Below are 19728 nucleotides of genomic sequence, written 5' to 3'. Positions count from 1 at the left end.
ATAACATTTGTATTATACTGAAAAAAATGGGGTTAGCAAAATGCTGATGGAAACCTCTGAGAGTTGGCACGCAGTTTGTCATTGCCCCTTTCACACAGCATGGATTTCATTATCCAGGTGAATAATAGGAGGAAAGGGAGGGCTAACTGGAATGCCAGGACACAGATAAGCAAGTTTGCCAGTATTAGGAGGGGGTAAACTTGCTTAGAGCAGGTACTTTACGAATCAGCTTGAATCCCCTCCAAAGCCCCTGTGTTTTTGGGTCCAAGCAGACAAAGCAACGCAATCCTTTGAGTGTTCTTAGTGTTGACACACAATGCTGAGCTCCCTGCATGCCAAGATAAAAAGAGGCAGCCTCCACTAGTCCATTATTCAGTGCTAGACAACTTGATTATGATGGAAACAAAATACACTTTTGTAATACTGACATTGTGATCCATGGTAACAAACAAGTTGTAAAAGGCCCATCACATTTTGAACTGCTGCTTTTGCTGTAATTAATGGTTTAAACTCAATCTGAAGCACCTAATCTGACTCCTTTGCAAAAAGGTTTACGCAAATTTCATCTGCTCCTAACTTGGGTCATGATGTAATCACCTTTTGAAACTGGCCTGAGCCTGATTCTGGGGAAAAATCGTAAGGAAATTCCTGTCAAAGCATGGTCTTGTGGTGATAAGAGCTGCTCTGCATCAGGGCTAATTTATGCCTTCAGGAGAACCAAGTGTGTGCAAGGAAAGCTTGGTCATTTCTCTGCAGCACAGAACAGCAGACCGAGTCTTACTTGATTTATGTTACATTTTCTGAGAAATTCTGCAGAAAGCCTGGGAGCTTTGCTGGCCTGCAGGGCCCCAGGGCTCACTGGTGCCAAAAGCGTGGCCCTACCCCTGTGCTCCGCTGTTCTCCTCCGCCTCAGAGCTGAAGGGTCTCAGCCCTCCTCCCTGCCTTCTGCTGCTCTGACCACCCACACAACAAACCTGGCCAAGAACTATTTGCTCAGCTCAATGTGCTCCAGAGATGACAAAAAGAAGGAGGCAAGAGAGCATTACCAGCAAGGATGAAGGGAGGGAGACCTCCCCTGTTCCAGAGCAGCTTGAGAACAAAATGCTCCATCTTTAGCCTGTGCCTGCACCCACAGACAAGTAACTCGTCACAGCTGGTCAGTCCCAAACCAACACATGGAGCTCTCAGAGTGCATGGTGGATTTGTGGAGGAGGAGAAGGAAGGTTAGAGCACCAGCACAGATGACAGGAGTCTCAAGTTCAAATCCTCATGGATCTATGGACATCTACCTTGATTTCAGGGATTTAAGGTTCAGGGCTATAGTCTGCCTGCTGTCCATCTGTAAGCAGAGTCAACACACTGTCCTAACCCACCAGGCTGCTCTGAGGATGATGAAGAATTTAGGACAGCAGATAAAACTGTAAAGAGCCATGTACATCCCATGGAGATAAATACTTGCTCTGGAGTCTGCTTGAATTTCAAACAAGTCTTTTCTCTATCTGCAGGGCTTAGTCCTGCAGACTTATCCTGAAACACAAAACAGACAGCCTGGAGCAGTCCCATGAGCTCAAGTCCTGCCTAGGTGTAAGCAATTATTAATAATAAATCTACTGGGCAAACAGGGAGGTGTGTTTGAGGCAGGACAATATTGTATCCCAAAGCAGGACCAGGTCACATAGGAGTAATTACTCAGTCTCAGTGCAAGTCTGTCTGTTCAGTGTCTGTGCCTTGATTTGTATTATTTGTATTATTTCTACTTTCATTGTTGGTACTAACAATATCCTCACCAACATTGCCTGGACTCAAAAAGCAGCAGTTAGGGGAAAGATTGTAGATGAGGGACTGAGCTTTGGTTTTTTGCACTGTCATCAGTGACTTAGGGCCAGTTCAAATGTTTTAGGAAATACTGCTTGATCCCGTGCAGATGGTTTAATTAACCTGGGCAGTAGTTCTTAATGAAAAGAGAGCATTACTACAGCAGATGCTGGACTGGCACAGCCTACCTGGCTCTGGAGGGTTCAGGGGGCTGCTCCCACTTCATGGAAGCTCAGACAGCTTAGCTCAAGCTGAGCTACTGCTCCATTATTTTCACAAGGATGATGTGGCCACAGCCCCATGTGCTGTTTTCCATGTCGGTGGAACATACCACAGCTCCGATGTGAGCGAACAGGCTAATATCAACAGCCTTTTCCCCAAGCTAAACATATTACAGCATCAGCAAATTACAGGGCACTGTAAATTAGACTCCCTCTTGTGCAGACTCTGCTTGCTGGGCCAAGGCCACATCCTTTCCCAAAGGAAGGCAGTAGCAGAGGGCTTCGTTACTCCTCTGGCTCCCCTGCTCCTTGCAGAGGGCTGTGGGCTTGGACATGGGTATGGCTGCATTTCTGCTCATGCTCCCAGAGCATCCATCCCATGCATACTCTCCCAAGGATGCTTCTGTCCCTTTACACCATGCTGGTGACCAGTAAACCTCCACAAAAGAGACAGCCTGGGTCAGTGGTAGGGCATTTTTTTACCCGTTAAAAAAGAGCACAAAGGAAGGGGCTGGCTTCCCCTTTCTGTCCCTAGCTTCTGAGCACCTGAAGTAAGGAGAGGTTTGAACAAGTCCCCAGAGCACCTGGTTTGAAGTCCTGGGATCAAGTAAACATGCAGACCTGGCTCGCTGACAGATGTGTTTCAGCCGATGTATTTTTACCAGACCTTTTCTAGAGAACTGCAAAGTGTGGAGAAATGCTATTGCAGGTCTGGGAAAAACAATAATTAAACCGTTGAGCTCTTTTCACTGGAAAAACAACAAATGCAGCCCACACTCTCCCATCCCCCCTTACTGCAGCTGGCAGCTTTGCTTGCAGGAGTAACCAGGGGCCACTGGCTCCAGCTTCTGTCGCGTGTGGCAGAGCTCTGCCAGCTCCAGTGCCAAGGCTGAGCCATGAACAACTCAGTGCAGTCACCCCTCCAGGAGCTGCATTTAAGAAGAAAGGTCCTAAATAAAGCAGCAAAAGAGCAGCACACAGGTAAATGATTATTTACAGCTGCTGTGTGGGGAGTGTTACACAAGAAGAGGGTGGAGCACGTTCCACTGCTCTTCCACTGCTTGTGGGCAGAAAAGCCTGTCACTGCCGTGGCGTTTCAACTCCCCCAAGATGGAGTTAATGCTGTTTACCTTGTAATAAGAATGCTATTTCTTGCTTTTTTTTTTTCCTTGGCTGAGCTTGTTTTCATGGCTCCCCTGCTGCTTTCCTGCTGGGGGAGCTGGCTCTGAGGGTAGCCAGGAGTGCTGGGCTGAGAGTACCAGCATCCCACCCCTCCCACCTGCTGAACGTTGCTGGGTGGTTCCCAAATTAAAAAGAAAAGCCCTTGGCTGCAGTGGAAGGTGAATCCATGGCAGGACAAAGCACTAATACTATCACTGAGTAGCTCCCACAAAGCTGGATCTTTCATAGGAGCCAGGGGAGCAGGAAAACTTGGCACTGTCTAGGCAAGGTAGTGTGCCTGCCTCCCTCCCATGGGATTGAGTCTTTCTCAATTTTTTTTTTCCCCCCCTTTCTTCCCACCATGCAAACTATAGGGTGAATTTGGCAAAGGCTGCCTTTCTACCCCTCAAACCTAGAGATCCTTGTTGGCAATGCAGATGGAGGTCCTTAACTGTGATGAAAGAGTTTGTTCTCAGCCCTGATGTGAAATGTCGGGGGTTTTTATGTCAGTCACATCCTTCCCAGACAAGAGCCAGTGATGTACATTTCACAGGTCTGGTATTTTATGATGTGGTAGGTGAAATACAAAAATATCATGGTAAGAATGGGACTTGTGCAATGTTCCCAGACAGAATGTGCCACCAACTCATCTAACCCAGCCTGGCTGTGCTCGTCAGGAACAGTCTGGTACAGTCAGGTGCACCTGGTGATGCAAGCACTTTGGGAAAGTCCTTCTTCAAGGAGGAGGACCTGGACAACTGTAGAGAAGAGGGGCAGCCAAGGAGTAGAACTCAATTTCAAAGGGCAAAAAACCAAACATACAAAAATATCTAAATATACAAAACTTAACATCAAAATTCAGGTTCCTGACATGAAACCTGCTCCTGGGCCTGGCTGATGAACAGGATGGAAATGGAGGGCAGTTTCTGTGCCACAGGCCAAACCCAGCAGATGGGTTGCCTGGTGCTTGCCCCCTTGCCTGGGCAGGACCCCCCAGCTGGCAGCTGCCTGCAGGTCCTGAAGCAGCAAAGCAGAAGCACCCACAGGTTGTCATGGTTGAGGGTGCCTGGTGTCTTTTGTAGGTCTCTGTAGAAAATGTAGACCCTAGAAACATCAAGTTCCTGAGACAGTATGCTAGGAATCCAGGCAGGGCTCTTCTAGAAAAGCTGTAGGAGTTGGGATGTTTTCCAATCAAGCACATGAGGCTCAACAAAGGAGCATTTTTCCCTTTCTGCTCAGTGATGCAGATGCCACAGCATGCAGGACTTCTGCAGGAACAGTAGACAGGGTGCAAAGCAACGTGCCACAGAAGAACAAGCTGCTTGTTGCAGGCTAGGCTTCTTGAAGACAAGAAACAGCAACCAGGCAAATTATAGAGCCAGTGGGATTGGAGGAATGAAGAGTTTAATAAATGGGGATAATGAGGAAGTCCTTGTGATGTTGTTTCTGTTGCAATAAAAGGATCAGTTTGGAAAGTCCAGGTCATTTGCCCAGTCGGATGCAACACCTTGGCTGAAACACAAAAATTAGTGCATCTGGACAAGGCCTGTGGTGAGCAATCCTGTGTCTACTCTGGGTGACATCAGATATCTCCTCTGCCAGTTGGTGGGTGCTAAGGTGGTGGGCAACAGGGTCTTGGAGGAGAAATCGTAACAGCATGTACATGGGTGGTACTTGCTGGCAGGACTGTGTTTGGCCACATGAGAGGTCTTACTCTGCAAGATTTGACTGCAGCTCTGCCACTGTACAAACAGCTGACTCCATGGGATGCCTTTTCAACTTGGCACTGGTATAAAACCCTGGAAGATGCTGCTACTGTTGGCATCTTTTGCATGTCCTTTGTGAAAACATTGAGACAATTTTAAATCACTGTCAACTCACTGGCTGTCCCAGAATTATTCCATATGACTCCCTGCTCAGGATAGAGATTCAAGTTCTTTTAGTCTGGTTACTTAACGTAGATTTTCAACTCTGGTACATTTGAGCAATGTCAGAAAGTCACTGGCATTGCTAAAGTTTGCTCTTAAGTGCACTATTAACTTCTTTCCCTCAGTAATGCCTTTATATCTTCTTCTGCCTTAGATTTTAAAGATTCTGAGCTTCCATGAACATTTCACAAACACTTATCACCAGCCCTATTGGTTACTTCTGGGATCTCAGTTGCCAAAGAGCTTCCAGTGCTTCAATATACTACATCTATATGCTCAGAGCAATACAGAAAACAAAGGCAAATTTAATATAAGAAACTCGTGTAAATTAGGAGCTGAATCTGATAAAAACATTAGCACAGTTTCTTAAAATTTTTGAGTTGGAGAAGCCAAGAAATGCAGCAGGCTGATGCTATTCCAAAAACATCTTCAGCTCTCTTATTTCTTCAAAATACCTAAGCAATATAAACAAGCATTTAATTCCCACCAACAGTGAAGTTCCTGGCACAGTATGCAGAGCTCTGGCACCATGTGAATAATGGTGTGGAAGAAGATGCCAAGAAGCAAAGTTCCCATTGTCTGTACAGACAAATGCTACAATTTCATTGCAAGATAGCTTGAGCAGCAGGAAAGTCACATGCAAGGATTGAAAACAGTGGGAAACTCTCCCCCAGCTTTCAACCTGTTACTCCTTTTCTATGCAACCTACAGCAGAGATAGTCAAAGGGCTGTAGAAAACATAGCCAAGTGGAATTGCTGATCATGTATGAAAGGCAAAGCTCCCTCCTAAGCAGCAGCAGGGTCATCTCAAGACATCAGCCCCCCCCAAGAGATACGCTGCTCCTTGTCAACCCTGGACGAGAATTAAGATGTGTCACATGAAATTGTTTACCCCCAAACTTCATCCTTGGCTTTCCAGCCAGCTGGCAATCCACAAACCATATCCAAATATAAGTTTGGCTGTGAATATTGTGACATGAAAAGCATATCAAACAAGCAAGCCTTTCTCTGCCTGTTTCCTCACACACATATCTACCTTTCTTACAGTCAGCTTATTTTTGACAGTCCTGCTGTCCATTTTATAAGTGGGATTGCTTGATTGCTTTCCCTCCCTGTTCTTCTGCCCAGGACACCTCAGACTGGAACTTTGCAAAAGGCCTTGGAGAGTGCACAAAACCATGGGAAAAAAATTAATCTCAATAGAAATCCTTGACTAATTGACAGGTTGGAATAAGAATGACCATGGACCCCAAACTGTGCCAGGCCACCAGTCTGCTCCAGGCACTGCAAGCTCACTCAGCCAGCCACATGGCTGGCTGTTTTGCTCTGCCAGCTTTACAAGGCCTAATTAGCTCTATTCCTTTTGTTTGTAATTACAAAAGCAAACAGCCCTTGGAAAGAGGGAATAGAGGAGGCAGCTCCTTGACTGAGCTTAAGAAATATTTTAAATGAAGTTTGCCTCTCATCACGTGTACTTGAAAATATGAAAGGGATGAACACAAAAGCTCTAATGAATGGAAAAAGGGTTATAGACCAGGTGGAAGGAATGGGGATACAACCTTACTACCCTGAGGAGGTATCAGTTCAAGTTAGAAGAGACCATCCCCAACTGGAACCATCCTCTAGCTGGCTTGCAAAAACTATACCTGCCTGGTTGCGCTCTTGTCACAGCTGGGAGGAGCACAGTACCCTCCCAAAGGGGGTTTAGTGAGGTGGATCCTCCCAGGGTCTATCTCTTCATGATCCTGTTAACCCAGAATGTCAAGAAATTGCACATAACAGGTAGCTTGTTGTTGGGGTCTGGTTGGGTTTTTTTTTTTGCCTCTTTTTTTTTTAAAGACAGAGATCAGCAGGTCTCTTCCTGCCCTGGAGGCAGATCATCTTGTAGAGATAGCCACAGCCTGCACATACCTACCCCAGATAAAGCTAGAGACAGTAAAACCACCTCCCCTGGGAGTGTCTTGTCTCCACACCCCATCCCTTCCCCATTCCTGCTGCTCCCACTCCCCTGTGAAGGAGCCATCTGCCCCCCCTGCCCCTTCCTGCTCCACCCAGGGTGCAGCCTGCCTTGCCAAGGAGCAGACCTTCTGGTTCCCGGGCTGCAACCCTGGCAGATTACTGGGTAAGTTTCTGCCAGAGGCCACAACTGCCTGACTCACTGCAGAAGATCTGTCCCCACCTATGTCTGCAGTAGATACACACAGCTAAACAAGCTCCACACTGGCAGGCAGGCTTTCAATACCCCAAGCCCCCATCTTCTCTTCCATGCACACTGTCCAAGTTTTGCTCAAAAACAAGAAATGGAGTAATGCAGTCTGATTTTCCTTAAAAAAGTCCATTTATTGAAATCATTTAAACAATTTATACAAGTTCCCAATACAAGCATCTGCTCCCTGGCTCAGGGTTAATGCAAATACAAAAGCACAGGCTTCAGCTGCTCTTTAATGTGACCTGAGCTGCCATCTCGTAAGACAAGGTCTCATGAGGCAGCTGCTGTGCACGGGCAGTTCCCCATGGAGAAGTGGAAGCCACATGACCCAGCTCCAAGTACAGGCCAACATAACTCCAGCCTGAAGCAAATGCTCTGGTTGGTTTCTTCTAGTAACTTATTTATGTTGTTGCAGAGTCAGGTCAAGCAGAGGTACAAGGCTTTTACAAACCACCTAGGCCATGGTTGTACATCGCTCAGCCCCAGAGATTCTCCCTATCTACAGGAGCAAGTCAAGAAATCTGATGCATCTGAACACACACAATTATAAAGCCTGGTCAGAAGCAACCAGTTTCCTTCTGTAGAAAAAGCAAGGTTGAGCTTTGGAGAACTAGTACCATCCATCCATCTAGGAATTACAAAACTTAACCCTGGACAGCCTCAGCCAGTGTTAGTCAAACACCAAGTGACTGACTGGGTGTTTCAGAGGAAGGGTTGGGAACCTTTGACAAGCTGCTTTTTTTTTTTATTACTTGATAGGTAAAGATGGCTTTATCTTTAAAATGCTAGTTACTTCCTCTTTGGTAAACTTGGATTAAAATAAAATGCCATAACCTTTGGGTCAGTTTCCTTGGAATTTGCCTTCATATCATCAATAAAAGTGTTTACAAGAAAGACAGGATCAAATGGCCACATGTGAGGTATCCTTGGAGAAACATCAGGGAGCAGCAGTACATTCAATTTAACACGTTTAGCTGCATAAGGCAAATTAAGATCCCTAACAAAGCCTAAATGAAAAAGACTCAAGGAAATAGAAGAGTTTGTTAAAAAGTGGCCTGTAAGACACACAAGGAGATAAAGCTTCAAGCTCAGTTAGGTACTAGAGTGGGAACATGGAGAAATAGTTACCAGCAGCACTTGGTGTCTAAGGAACAGCAACAGCCTAAACAGACACCCAGTGAAAACAGAAAGAGATAATTTTTGTGATCTCTTCCCCAGCACCAGGGAAACATGCAGCTTTTTTGGGAGGCAGCTGTTAACTTCTACAGTCTCAATTTTGCAGCCTTTGGCTCAGACACAATAAACCTACAAGATCTTGACAAAAAGAGCAATGACATCCTGTGAAGCCAAGTCACCTTATGCTGCCTTTTCTGTCAGCCAACAGCATATGCATGGACAGATACAACTTTCAATTTCAATTACTGCAATTTAATTGTGTCTGGCCCTTTATCATGCCAATCTGCACAGAAGGGAAGTTGCTAGAGATGATGCCAGTAAGACAGTACAAGAGCATTTTACATCTCTTCAAACATTCCTACATGTCAAGTTTTTTCCCTAAAATTATGTTTCCCCTTAGTCTATTGGTTTCATTGCTTTGTATATAGTATATGCTCCTTTAATTTCTGCACACCTCACACTGGGCTCTAACTTAGTGGGATATGGGACTGAATTGTTACCATCTATTTTTTTAAAAAAAACAACTAAAAAAAGCACCAACATCCATCTAAAAAAACAGTATCATTTTCCCTTTTACTCCCAAATACTAAACTTAACCCAAGCTTGGAGGTTTCATATTTCCAGTGGCAACACCTATGAACCTAGGCTAGCCTTCCTCCATGGGCTGGGAGAGAAAGGGGAAGTTATGTCCAGTAGCAAAGAGGATTACAAAAATATACACATTTTTGGAAGAAGAGGAAGGCAGAACCTAGAGTCTGAACTCTGCTCAGGACAGTGGCATTGTAGTGTCCTCTCCAAAGTGTTTTCACTACCAGTGCTGGGGGCTCCTCTTCTTTGTTTCATTATACATAATCCTTCCCTGTGGAGGGGGCATTTTTTGGATAGCCTCGGCTGGGTGGATATGAAGTTTCTCTCCGTGGACAGGAGCAGCAGAGGAAGGCTCCCCCCAGTATGGTGAGAGAAGCAGCTGCCCAGCCAATAAAGAGAGCTGATCCAAACTCAAATCTGGGGGAGAAACAAGAAAGAAAATGAATACTACATATAACTGTTCTGGATTACAGGGTTAGCATGTCCATGCAAAGCAGAAGAGAGCTGAAATTGGGATGGAAGTGGCTTCCTGCAAGACAGGAGTCTGGAGCAGCCTGAAGCTCCACTGACCCTCAAAGCCCAGAGCTCTGCACAGTGGGTTAGTCCAGTCAGCTCACCCTGCACACCTGCAGCAGGGCCAAGCTCTGTGCAAACCAGCCTTTGAGCTTTTAAGTGGAGGGAAAATGCAGAAGTCACAGCCATTAGGTCTCCGGCAGGGATGCTTCCTGAAGTCATGGCTTTAAGATGTACATGGATTATGAGACCTGGTTCTAATGCTCCTTCTGCACAGTATGAAGTCAACTCAGCTAGCTCAGGAAATCCTCTTCTTTGTTTTGAGCCACTGTTACTCAAAACTTAACCCTGTGAGCATTTTTTGTACGCTATACCGTACTGTTGTATCAAATGGGTCAGTACCTGGTGTTGACAGGGGTGAAAGGGTCATAGAAGTCCCGAGCCACTTTGTTGCCATACCACGATGTGGCCACCAGTGCTGCCAAGCCTGCACATGAAGGGAACACAATGTCATGTATTAAGAAAAAACAATACGGCACAAAAATCACTGCAAAAATAAGTGTGTAGCAAAACCAGCATCTGGACTGATGCTGAGCTGCTGCCCTGAGAAGCTGAGCCATTACTTAGAGCTTGTTCAGGGAGAAAGTATTTAAAGTCACCCACAGTTACACTGCACCAAAAGCAGTGCTGTCCACTGCCTTTCACTGAAGCAGGGCATACAGGTCAAACTCAGCTCTGCTAGTAGAAACTGAAGGCATGCAGTCCATATAGAAAGCATAACGCTAGTACCAAGAGACCCACCTGATGCCTCAGATACCCAGCAGCTACTATGCCAAAGACCACTGTGGAATTCCAAGCCCAAAAAGCCGTTGGAGCAATAACAGCAAACCCTCCCCATCTTCTCACATCCTATGAAAGATGCCATTTTGGAAGCTGCACATTTAACATTAAACACATCTATAGTTACCAACCTGCAATGAGGATGATCACCCCACCGAAGACAGCCATCCGCATCTTCTTCACCTGGTCGTCTTCCATGCACTTCATGCATTTCATACCAATCACAGCAACAAATATCCCAATAAGGCCCAGGACGATGGCAGCCACCATCAAAGCCCGAGTGGCCTGCAGGTTGCCTGGAAGACAGGAGGATTTGAGTTACCACAAAGAAAAAAAAAAATCAAGATACAAATAGAAATTTAGATTTCTGGGGTCGGTAATAATGTATCAAAATACTCTGCTCAGTGTCACACAGGATACAACCAAGACATTTCTCTTTAAGCTTCAACTGAGTCATGCATCAAGATCAGAGGAGTCTGACTCTTCTAAAATGCATGGCAAACAAGGGCATGCAGCTCTTTGCAGGAAATGACCTGGGAATTGCCCTCAGACATCTTTTGTTCCTTGATCGTTTGAATCCCAATTGGAAGAACATATCTGTTTATCAAAAGAAGTATTCAGATTTAGGCTCTACCTTGACAAAGCATTTAGGCACATGTTTTAATATGAATAGCACCATACATATGAATAGTCCCACATTCTACTCAGCAAGGCCCCTTTATTGCTCAAGGCTTCCAAAACCGGTGTCATACAAATACCTTAGAGATTTGTGTGTTTAATCCTGTTTGTGTCCCAGAGGGTACAAAAAAACCAGTTGCAACAGAAACAGGATTTTCCCAGCCAAGTGAAAAATAGGGATTTTTTTTCTGCCTAAAATATTTAACTTATTAGATTCAAAAATGTTAAAATGTTTTAAGAGCTTCTTGTGCTTTTGAAGACTTAGAACCTAGGGTGATGCCTCCCATAGGCAGGGTTGCCTCTGACTGGTTTCTCAGCAGACAAGACACAATGCACTTTATCCAAGATATAGCTTTATAATGACTCATCTGAAGACACAGTCACAATAACCCCATGGACATGAGAGCTACCCATTTCAGATTTTCTTTATGTGAAGGGAGAAAAAAATGATATAAATGAAGCCATTATTGATAAAAAACTCAGGAGGCGAAAACACCTGAATAACAGTGAAATAAAAGCCTGAGCTTTATTGCCTGGCAAACGAGGTTTGTTTGAACAACATGGATTTTAATACACAGTCCTGCTGAGATCTGGGAACACACGGGGCTGGTTAATCAAAGGAATAAGCTCCCAGGGGAGGAGAATGCTGTAACCAAGAAAAAAGTGTCCCCTGACACAGGTTATCTAGCAATGACACAGGTACAGTTTTAGCAAAGTAGGACCAGAATCTGTTCTCAAGTCTGGAGCTCTCAGAACGCCCTCAGAAAGCACACTGACTGCATTCTGCCAGAGCTCTGCAAAGCACTTCAAGCTTGGACAACTGCAGCTGCAAGATTTTAGCCTGCAACAGAGCACCTGCAAACTCATCACTCAGCACTGGTGTGGTGAGCACATCAGAGCCTGTGCTACAACAACAGGCTCTGGCTCAACCTGGAGTCCAGGCAGGAGTTCAAGTCTGATACTGGCCAGGAGGGTAGCACAGCCCCACACCTATCATCCTGCAGCTTCCCTACTACTCTGCCCCATGGCACTGCTTGTGCAGAAACATTCTTGTGACTGAGACCAACAACAGGCTATCAGGCTCTAGTCCTGCTGCAAGAGAGATCTGGACCAACCTCTATACACATCCCCTTATTCTTCTGCAAACAGATTATGAAACTAGTTAAAAACCAGTATCATGAAAAAAGCATTATTCAGAGCAATAAGAAATAACACTTTTGTAAGGAAAAAGTCCTTGGGAAAAATCCCAATCAGGTGTTAATCAAAACCCATCTGTTGCACTGATTACAGAAACCCATTTACAAAGCTACATACCACTTTAGCATCAACCACAACAGCAGCATCCAAACACTTTATAAGAGATTTATCTCCAATGTCAGAGATTACACTCTAAAAATTATTTCTAGCTTACAGAAAACTATGTAAATTTTCAGCTGACAGGTTACCACCCAGGCAACCATACATTTAAGGCTAAATTGTCCATTACAGCAGGAGCTCTGGAGAGGCCAGTGTCTCTACACATTAGTTCATACTTTGTATGAGAAAGGACATTTCCTGCAAAGTACCAAATATTTTTAATTGAGTCTGCAGTAAACTGGGCTTAGTCTTGCTGCAGAAGAAATTACAACTTGAAAACAACTAGAAAACTAGTTATACGGGTGGGAAAAGACCTCTCACCTTCAAACACAGTACTAAGGGACAAACACAGGAAGATGCTTGAAAAATGACCTCAGAAGACCTAGCTATGAAACCTGCTAAAAATCTCAAGATGTACAAGTAGTAACTGGACACATGCCATGACAACTTTGCAGAAGCAGCTGAACAAAAAGCAGCATTGTGAGCATTTTCCCAGGACCACTGGCTTTCAGCAGTTGACCCTGGAGGGATCTCTCTTGATGTCCTCAACTCCCTCCTGTCCATAGGCTCCATGGCATAAGAGGACAGAGGCAATGACATGACTGTATTAGCCTCCCACCAGCCTCCCCTCCATCCAGACTGGCTGCCCTGTGCTCATAGCATGTGCTGGGAGACTGTGCTTTTGTCTTCCTACTACTTTTGCAATGTGTACAGTACATTGACTGTGGTTAATAATCACACAAGCTCTTGGTTATTATATACACATTAACAACCACGTTGTCAATGGAAGCTGCACATCCAGAAGCTGAGAAAGCTGGTTTAATACAGTTCTGTTGTTCACATGGGCCTTTCCAGGTGCTTTCAAAATCCCAAATGATACAAGTATGATATTGTCTTAACCTGCTAAACAGGAATGGTCACTGACAACAGGCAGGGATACTCTACAGCAATTTAACATTACCAATTCTATCATATTAGTGAGAAACAGGATTTCCCCCACACTCCTTGCTGCTACAGCTGTCTCACCAACAGGAACAGGTAGTGCAGTGCTTGCTGCTTCCCACATTATACACCAAGGCTGTTGGAAAGTCCAGGCATTTTCAGGAGCCCTTGGGGAAAAAACAGTCCTGCACAAGACAAACTGGCCTGGCACCCAACAGCAGCTGCCAGATGGCAACAGTGTTTTGCCAATATAAACCACCTATTTACTCAGAAGCCAAGCCCTTTTATTGCTGGTTAGTAATTAGAAACCTGGCCTGAAAAGCCTACAGCAAGTACCAAAGGACAGAGATATAAAACTAGTGAGAATGGCTAATGTGAATTCTCCAAGCTAGAAAACACTGTAAGCCCACAAAAATTACACAAGCAGCTCACACCTGTTTCACATAATGAAACCCATTTTTTAAAAACACACTAACAAACAGCTCTAACTTATTGTTAGTGGGTTTGGACACAAAATACATGATGCAGTTTACCCAGGGCCTATGTAAGACTTTTTCCTTCCCACAACTATCATTACCTGACACAGAAGTAATTGCTGGCAACTCCTTAGTTATTAAAAAAATACTTCACCAGCATATGCTTGGGGTTATTTTTCTGTCATCACATTTCCTTATTTATTCTGTTTATACCATCTACATTATAGAAAAGCTGTGGGGAAAGTGCCATGGGATTTTTGTAATGCAATATTGCTGTAATGACTCCATGTGTAGATTATTTTCTGATAGGGATGCTCACTGACTGCCTTGTTTGTATTTAAAATACAGACTGCTTTCCTTCCCATGGGCCTCCACACAGCCAAGTGATAACAGAACACAGGTGAAACAGATGCTGTGCAGCTCTCTCTAATCTCTGCAAAGGAAGTTGCTCAGGAGTTACAAGCATCCCTGTAGTGTAGGAAGCACATTACACTGTCCACCTACTCCAAGAGACGCCAGCAGCCTTCAAAGCCTTCTCACTGAGGTTTCATGAAAGCTGAATCTCCTTGAAGGAGCAGGATCTGAGATCCTGCTGTTCTGCCCTGCCAGCATGGGAAAGTTACTTTTACACAGCAGGCAAGGAAATGAAGGTCTGAACAAGCAACAACAGCTTCAGAGGTAGCTAGAAAACATTTCACACTTTGCAGTCATTCTGGATGGACCCAAAAGCCTGCTGGTGGCTTGGAGGCTTTCAATCCCCTTACCAGCCCCTGCAAAGACCCTGCACTCCCATCACCATCATATATTCCATTCTGAACTCCCTCAAAGCACCTCCACACAAGTCTAGGAGACTATACAGGAGAACAGGGCAGCATGCAGACTCAGACTGGGTCATGTTTCTCATCAAGTGGGAAGGCTGGTAAGTCCTCATAGCATGTCCTAGTGCAGAACAGGCAAGTTCAGTAGGTGACAGTGGCCTTGTACCCTGATACTCCAAAGCAAATACAGTTCAATGTCATCCTGCATTAATTTAAACAGCAGAGAGGGCTTACTGGTAAGGCAGGCCACATAGTACCATTTCCAGAAGAGACCTGAGCAGCCTGCTTTCTCACGAAGCCTGCAAATTCCCTCACCAAGAGATTTAGTAAGAGCTACTAAAGCTGCTTAGAACCTGCTTGTAGAGCAATAAAACCAGTGTATTGCAACAGACTCCCATCCAGTCTTGCAGTCACAACAAGGCACCACACAGGAACAGCCTCAGTGGCATTCCAAGTAACAGCTCTACCTTCTCAAAGCAGAGCAAGTGAGCCTGTTTTATCACTAGATCATGATTTTTCATGAGGAAGGAACAGGGATTGAGAAACATGGGAGCAAATTAACCCTTAACCCACGTGAAAGCACAGACACCAGCAGGTTCCACCTCTTTACTCCAGAGAGAGGGTGACTATTTGGATATGTTTGTCCCCTCTGCTAAAACTTTGTCCCTCCTTCAGCCATCCTCCCAACTACCCCAACATCACAAGAGTAGCAGTAACCTGACCATGAACCCTTTCTTACCCCAACCCATCCTCTTCCCCACCTCCTGGAACAGGCTCAGCCAGGGTGGTAAAGATGTAGGAGGGAAGATTTCACATTGCAGTGATGCAGTTTGTCCCAGAGGGCACCCAAACCCTTGTTTATTTTCTGGGCTAGAGCACAAAGGTTCATTGTAGATGTATTAGGTTTGGTGATTTAGTGCTAGATGAGTCTCAGCTTGCCTCAAATACAGAACCTCTCCCAGGAAAACCAAACAGGGTGATGAATATCTTCAACCAAAACAGCCTCAACAGGACTCGGAACACCTCTTCTCTGAACAGGAGAGTGTGGTTAGGTGGGGCTGAAAGGTTCCAGAGACAGGTACACCAGGAGCCCTCCTCCCTCCTGTCTGAGACCATCCCCCTGAGGAGCACAAAGCTGAGCTAAGCTCCATGGACGATGCTGGAGGGCTACAAGAACAATGCTGAGGCCGTGCAACAAAGCCTTGTTGCAAGGGTGGCTTTTGTTGCCTCTATGTCTGCATGTGGCCACGCACTGCTTTTCACGTAAGCCAGCAAAACGCAGCCTTTCTATTGCCTGAATAGCAGCCCTGACATAAGCCCTCAGCTGAACGCAGCTGCGGGAGAAGTGCCAGCACGGGTGCACTCCAGCAGTGTGGCCACACAGGAAGCTGGATGCCCCTCAGTTGGCTAGTGGTGCTCATTAGCTTGTGCCAACCCCACCTCCAACGTGCAGTCCAAGCAGCCAACACTGACACATGAAGGGGAACAGTGATAGCTACCAGATACCCATCTGCTTGCTGGGAAAGCCTCCCAGCATTCTCACAACCTTGAATTTCCACAGGTGTGAGAAGACTCACTATGGGGACAATTACTACTGCAGATCCGAGCCTCTCCCATCAGTGCATGAGGCTCTGATTGTAGCTCAAGAGCATGTGAGGGTCTGGAGAAGCTTTTCTGTCCACACAGCTGTACCACCTTCACCATGAAATAAATTCGTGCCATAAGGGAGCTCATACTCCATAGCTGCACCTGTCCCAGGATGCAGCTCTTGAACTGGGTACGAATTAAGGTATTTTCACATCTGCACCTAAAATAGCTCTGCTGGTCCCTGCCCAGGCCTACGTGGCTCTAAGACCTTGAAGGGAGACCACACAAGGAAAAAGAGCAGAGAAGGTATGTGCCTGTAGGCATGATCTGCTTTCAAGTGGGAAGGACACAAGCTAAGAAAGCTGGGTACATAAGAACAAGGAGTCCTTCAGCCAGCCCTTGCTGACTTTCCCAAGTAGAAAGACATCTCTTGCCATTTCTGAGAACTTTCAGGCAAGTGGGCTCTCTAGGACCAGGGGCTCAGTAAAAGGACGAATTGCTCAGCCTCAATTCCTGGGCACCTCACACCTCCCTCCCCAGTAGCCCTGGAAGAGAAGAGCCTTTATTGTTTGCAGCACAAAGGTGAGGGGAGCAGCTGGTTTTCAGCACTCAGCATGAATGAGGCAGGTCTGCAGGTCCCGGGGCAGGTTTTCAGGAGTCTGTTCAAGGCAGGCTCCGCATCTGATTCTGCAGGCTGGGCTCATTTACAGCACAATGGGCTGCAGCCGCACAGCCCCCCGAGGCAAGTTTACCTTCAGCAACCCATCCAGGGGGTGGCTGAAGATTCCTCGGCCTTGCCGGCATCTTCACCCTCCACCCCCAGTGCGAGATAAGAGGCTTGAAGCTGAGTTTACACATAATTACTACTCAAGCCACCCCGGACTGTGTGCTTAGCCCCAGCCCTGATTATCCACCGCCCTGCGCCCTGTTAGTGCTAAGTGGGTGCACTGCACCCCTGAAGGGAATATTTTCTACCTCTGTCTGCTACAGGGCCCTTGGGTGTTGAAGGCAAGCGAGCAGGAGTGACTGATGTGGGACAGCAACGAAGGTGGGGCCCGGAGTAAACGGCTTCACTGCGTGACACAGGAAGGGTTAGTGGCAATCCTAACTTGGGGATACTCCCAGTGGTTCCCAGATTATGTGAAACTGCTTGGCCATTCCTTTGGGAAAGAGAAGGTGACCGAAGTGGTAATTATTATTTTATTAATTAGGGAAAGAGATGGTGTTCCAGGGCACTACTGGACTCGGGATGAGGGAAAGTATATTGAGGAAGTATCTTTTTTGTTAGCTCCTTTGGGTGGCAGCTGCAGCTGCGCGCATCAGCGCTCTAGAAACAGCCCTCACTGGGGCTCCCGCTCGGCGTGACGGCCCAAGCGACCCACCCTAGCAAGCCAGGTTCCTGCATGCATGACATGGCTTCGCTGTCCCAGGACAAGATAAGAGATCTAGAGATTACCTTAATGTACTGGGTCTGCCTGAAAAACTACAGGCAACGCGACTGGGCTAGAGTCCAGCTCACCTGCCAGCGCTTTGCTTAAAAAGCCCCACGGGAGTCCCGGCCACTTTCCAAGAAAACAAAAGACCAAAAAAAGTCAAACGCAAGAACGAAAGGATCCGTGGTCGAAAACGACCACTTCAGCACCACTGATGACCTTTCCCTGCTGAGCCATGCCCAACCACCGCAGTCCCTGTCCGAACTTCTGTCGCCAAAAGCTCTTCTGCCATCACAGCGTCTTCCCAAACACACGTAAAGGATGTGACCCTTTCCGTCCCGAGACGCTTTCCCGGGGCCGGGCAGCCGGCGTGCGGGCAACAGGCTGCGGGACGGCTCCGGCTCCCCCCGGGTGCTGCCCCGCCGAGTCCCCCAACAGCCCCGAGGCGGCGGCGCCCGGCCCCGGCTGCCCCGAAGTAGAGTCCCCGGGGGAGTCACTCTTAGCCATGGCGGGGTTCTCCCTGAACCTCCATAACCCCGAAACACATCCATCTGAGCTCCGACGGGTGACCCCGAACCCTAGACCTTCCAGCCCGAAGGGACACGCGGCGTAGCTCCAACGAGACAGAGACCTTGAGACCCGACGGCACCGGCACCCCCAGCGGGACAGGCACTGGGCGAGGCAGAGGGGTGGGGGAGACAGACCCCAGTCCCAGCACGTAAGCCCGAGCCCCAACACGACCGGCATCGATGTGGGGGTAATGACCTTACGGGACCGATACCCTTCAGCCCTGATCGGAGAGGCTGGAGCAGTAGAAGGGATTACGCCGATGGGACGGACACCCCAACACCCGCAACCCCCAGCCCCGACTTACTTTTCAGGTTGAGCAGCGAGTCGTACACCTTGCACTGGATCTGCCCCGTGCTCTGCATGGCACACGTCATCCACAGCCCCTCGTAGAGCGCCTGGGCCGTGACGATGTTGTCCCCCGCGTAGGATGCCATTTTCCACTGAGGCATGGCGGTGCTGCTGATGATGCCGATCCAGCCCAGGAAGGCAAGCACGAAGCCCAGGAGTTGCAGTCCCCCGCTGGCCATGTCTGCGCGGAGCCGGGTGGCGGGGAGCCCGGGTATGGGCGGGGGGGCTGCTCCGCGCCGGCGGAGGGTTGCTGCGATGGGGAGCGAGAGACGGCAGCCGACTGCGCGCACCTGACTGGCGCCCGCGCACCGCCCCGCGCAGCTTTTAAAGTCGCGCAAATCGCGCCCCCTGGTGGCCGCGCCCCCGACCCGCGGGGTTTTCCGCGGTGGGACGCGGCCCCTCACACCCACGCACCCACCCACCCCCCTCGCCTCCTCCGCGGTGAAACCGGGGGAGCCGCCCTGGCTGTTGCCGCTCCCTCCCTGGGTCGCAGCGCCTGGGGGGGATGTCGATGCTTTCCCCACGCCCCAGGGAGTGACACCCTCCTGCAGGGTTTCGCCTCGACCCCACAGCCCCGGGGCCACATCCTCCCCCTCACTGCCCCTGGAAATACGGCTGGTGGGGCTGTCCTTTCCTGTCCTGTCCCGGGGGATGCTTTGGCACCCTTGGAGGTTTTGACACCTCCAAAGGGTGGTCTGGCTGTGGTTGTGGGTCTGCTCTCTAGCGTAGGGGGCCCTTAGAGCAGGAACCCACACTCACTTTCCTTGGTCTTGATGCCTGTTGCTGTCCCCCAATAGCCGGATCTATAAAAGTTCCCACTTCAGTGAAAACACTCTCCCTATGCCAGCACAGGGGACAGGAAAGGTGGAGATGAGGCTGTGTCAGTCCCACCTGTCCTGCTGGTATCTGTGTGACCCACCTTCCCCAGCCCACCACAGAAATAAACTGCTGCAGAGGAAGCAATAGAGGAGTCATGAAAATTATCAGCACTATGATTTTAAAAGGCTTTCGAAGGCAGCTGAGCAAACACTCATTGTCCATGCACAAATGTTGCCAGGAGACTAAATCC

The 19728-nt window shown here is 47.6% G+C and overlaps 1 protein-coding gene across 1 annotated transcript; it reads right to left on the bottom strand.

Annotated features, from left to right (window-relative positions):
- Positions 1-7444: 7444 nt before the first annotated feature.
- CLDN1 (claudin 1) lies at positions 7445-18944 on the bottom strand. The gene is made up of 4 exons (XM_051626897.1): positions 18616-18944; positions 10583-10747; positions 10014-10098; positions 7445-9515 (listed from the first exon to the last, which is right to left on the bottom strand). The coding sequence occupies exons 1-4, from the start codon at positions 18836-18838 to the stop codon at positions 9353-9355; spliced, it is 636 nt and encodes a 211-aa protein (XP_051482857.1). The 5' UTR covers positions 18839-18944; the 3' UTR covers positions 7445-9352.
- Between the last annotated feature and the right edge of the window lie 784 nt (positions 18945-19728).

The sequence above is a fragment of the Apus apus genome, chromosome 8 (genome assembly GCF_020740795.1).
Source record: "Apus apus isolate bApuApu2 chromosome 8, bApuApu2.pri.cur, whole genome shotgun sequence".
Lineage (NCBI taxonomy): Eukaryota > Metazoa > Chordata > Aves > Apodiformes > Apodidae > Apus > Apus apus.
This window is presented reverse-complemented; position numbering and strand designations above follow the sequence as displayed.

Coding starts and splice junctions, on each gene's coding strand:
- CLDN1 (XM_051626897.1), bottom strand. CDS start 18,838: ATGGCCAGCGGGGGACTGCAACTCCTGGGCTTCGTGCTTGCCTTCCTG. Junction 10,748..18,615: donor CTCGCTGCTCAACCTGAAAA/GTAAGTCGGGGC, acceptor CCTGTCTTCCAG/GCAACCTGCAGGCCACTCGG. Junction 10,099..10,582: donor GGTGATCATCCTCATTGCAG/GTTGGTAACTAT, acceptor CTTCATGTGCAG/GCTTGGCAGCACTGGTGGCC.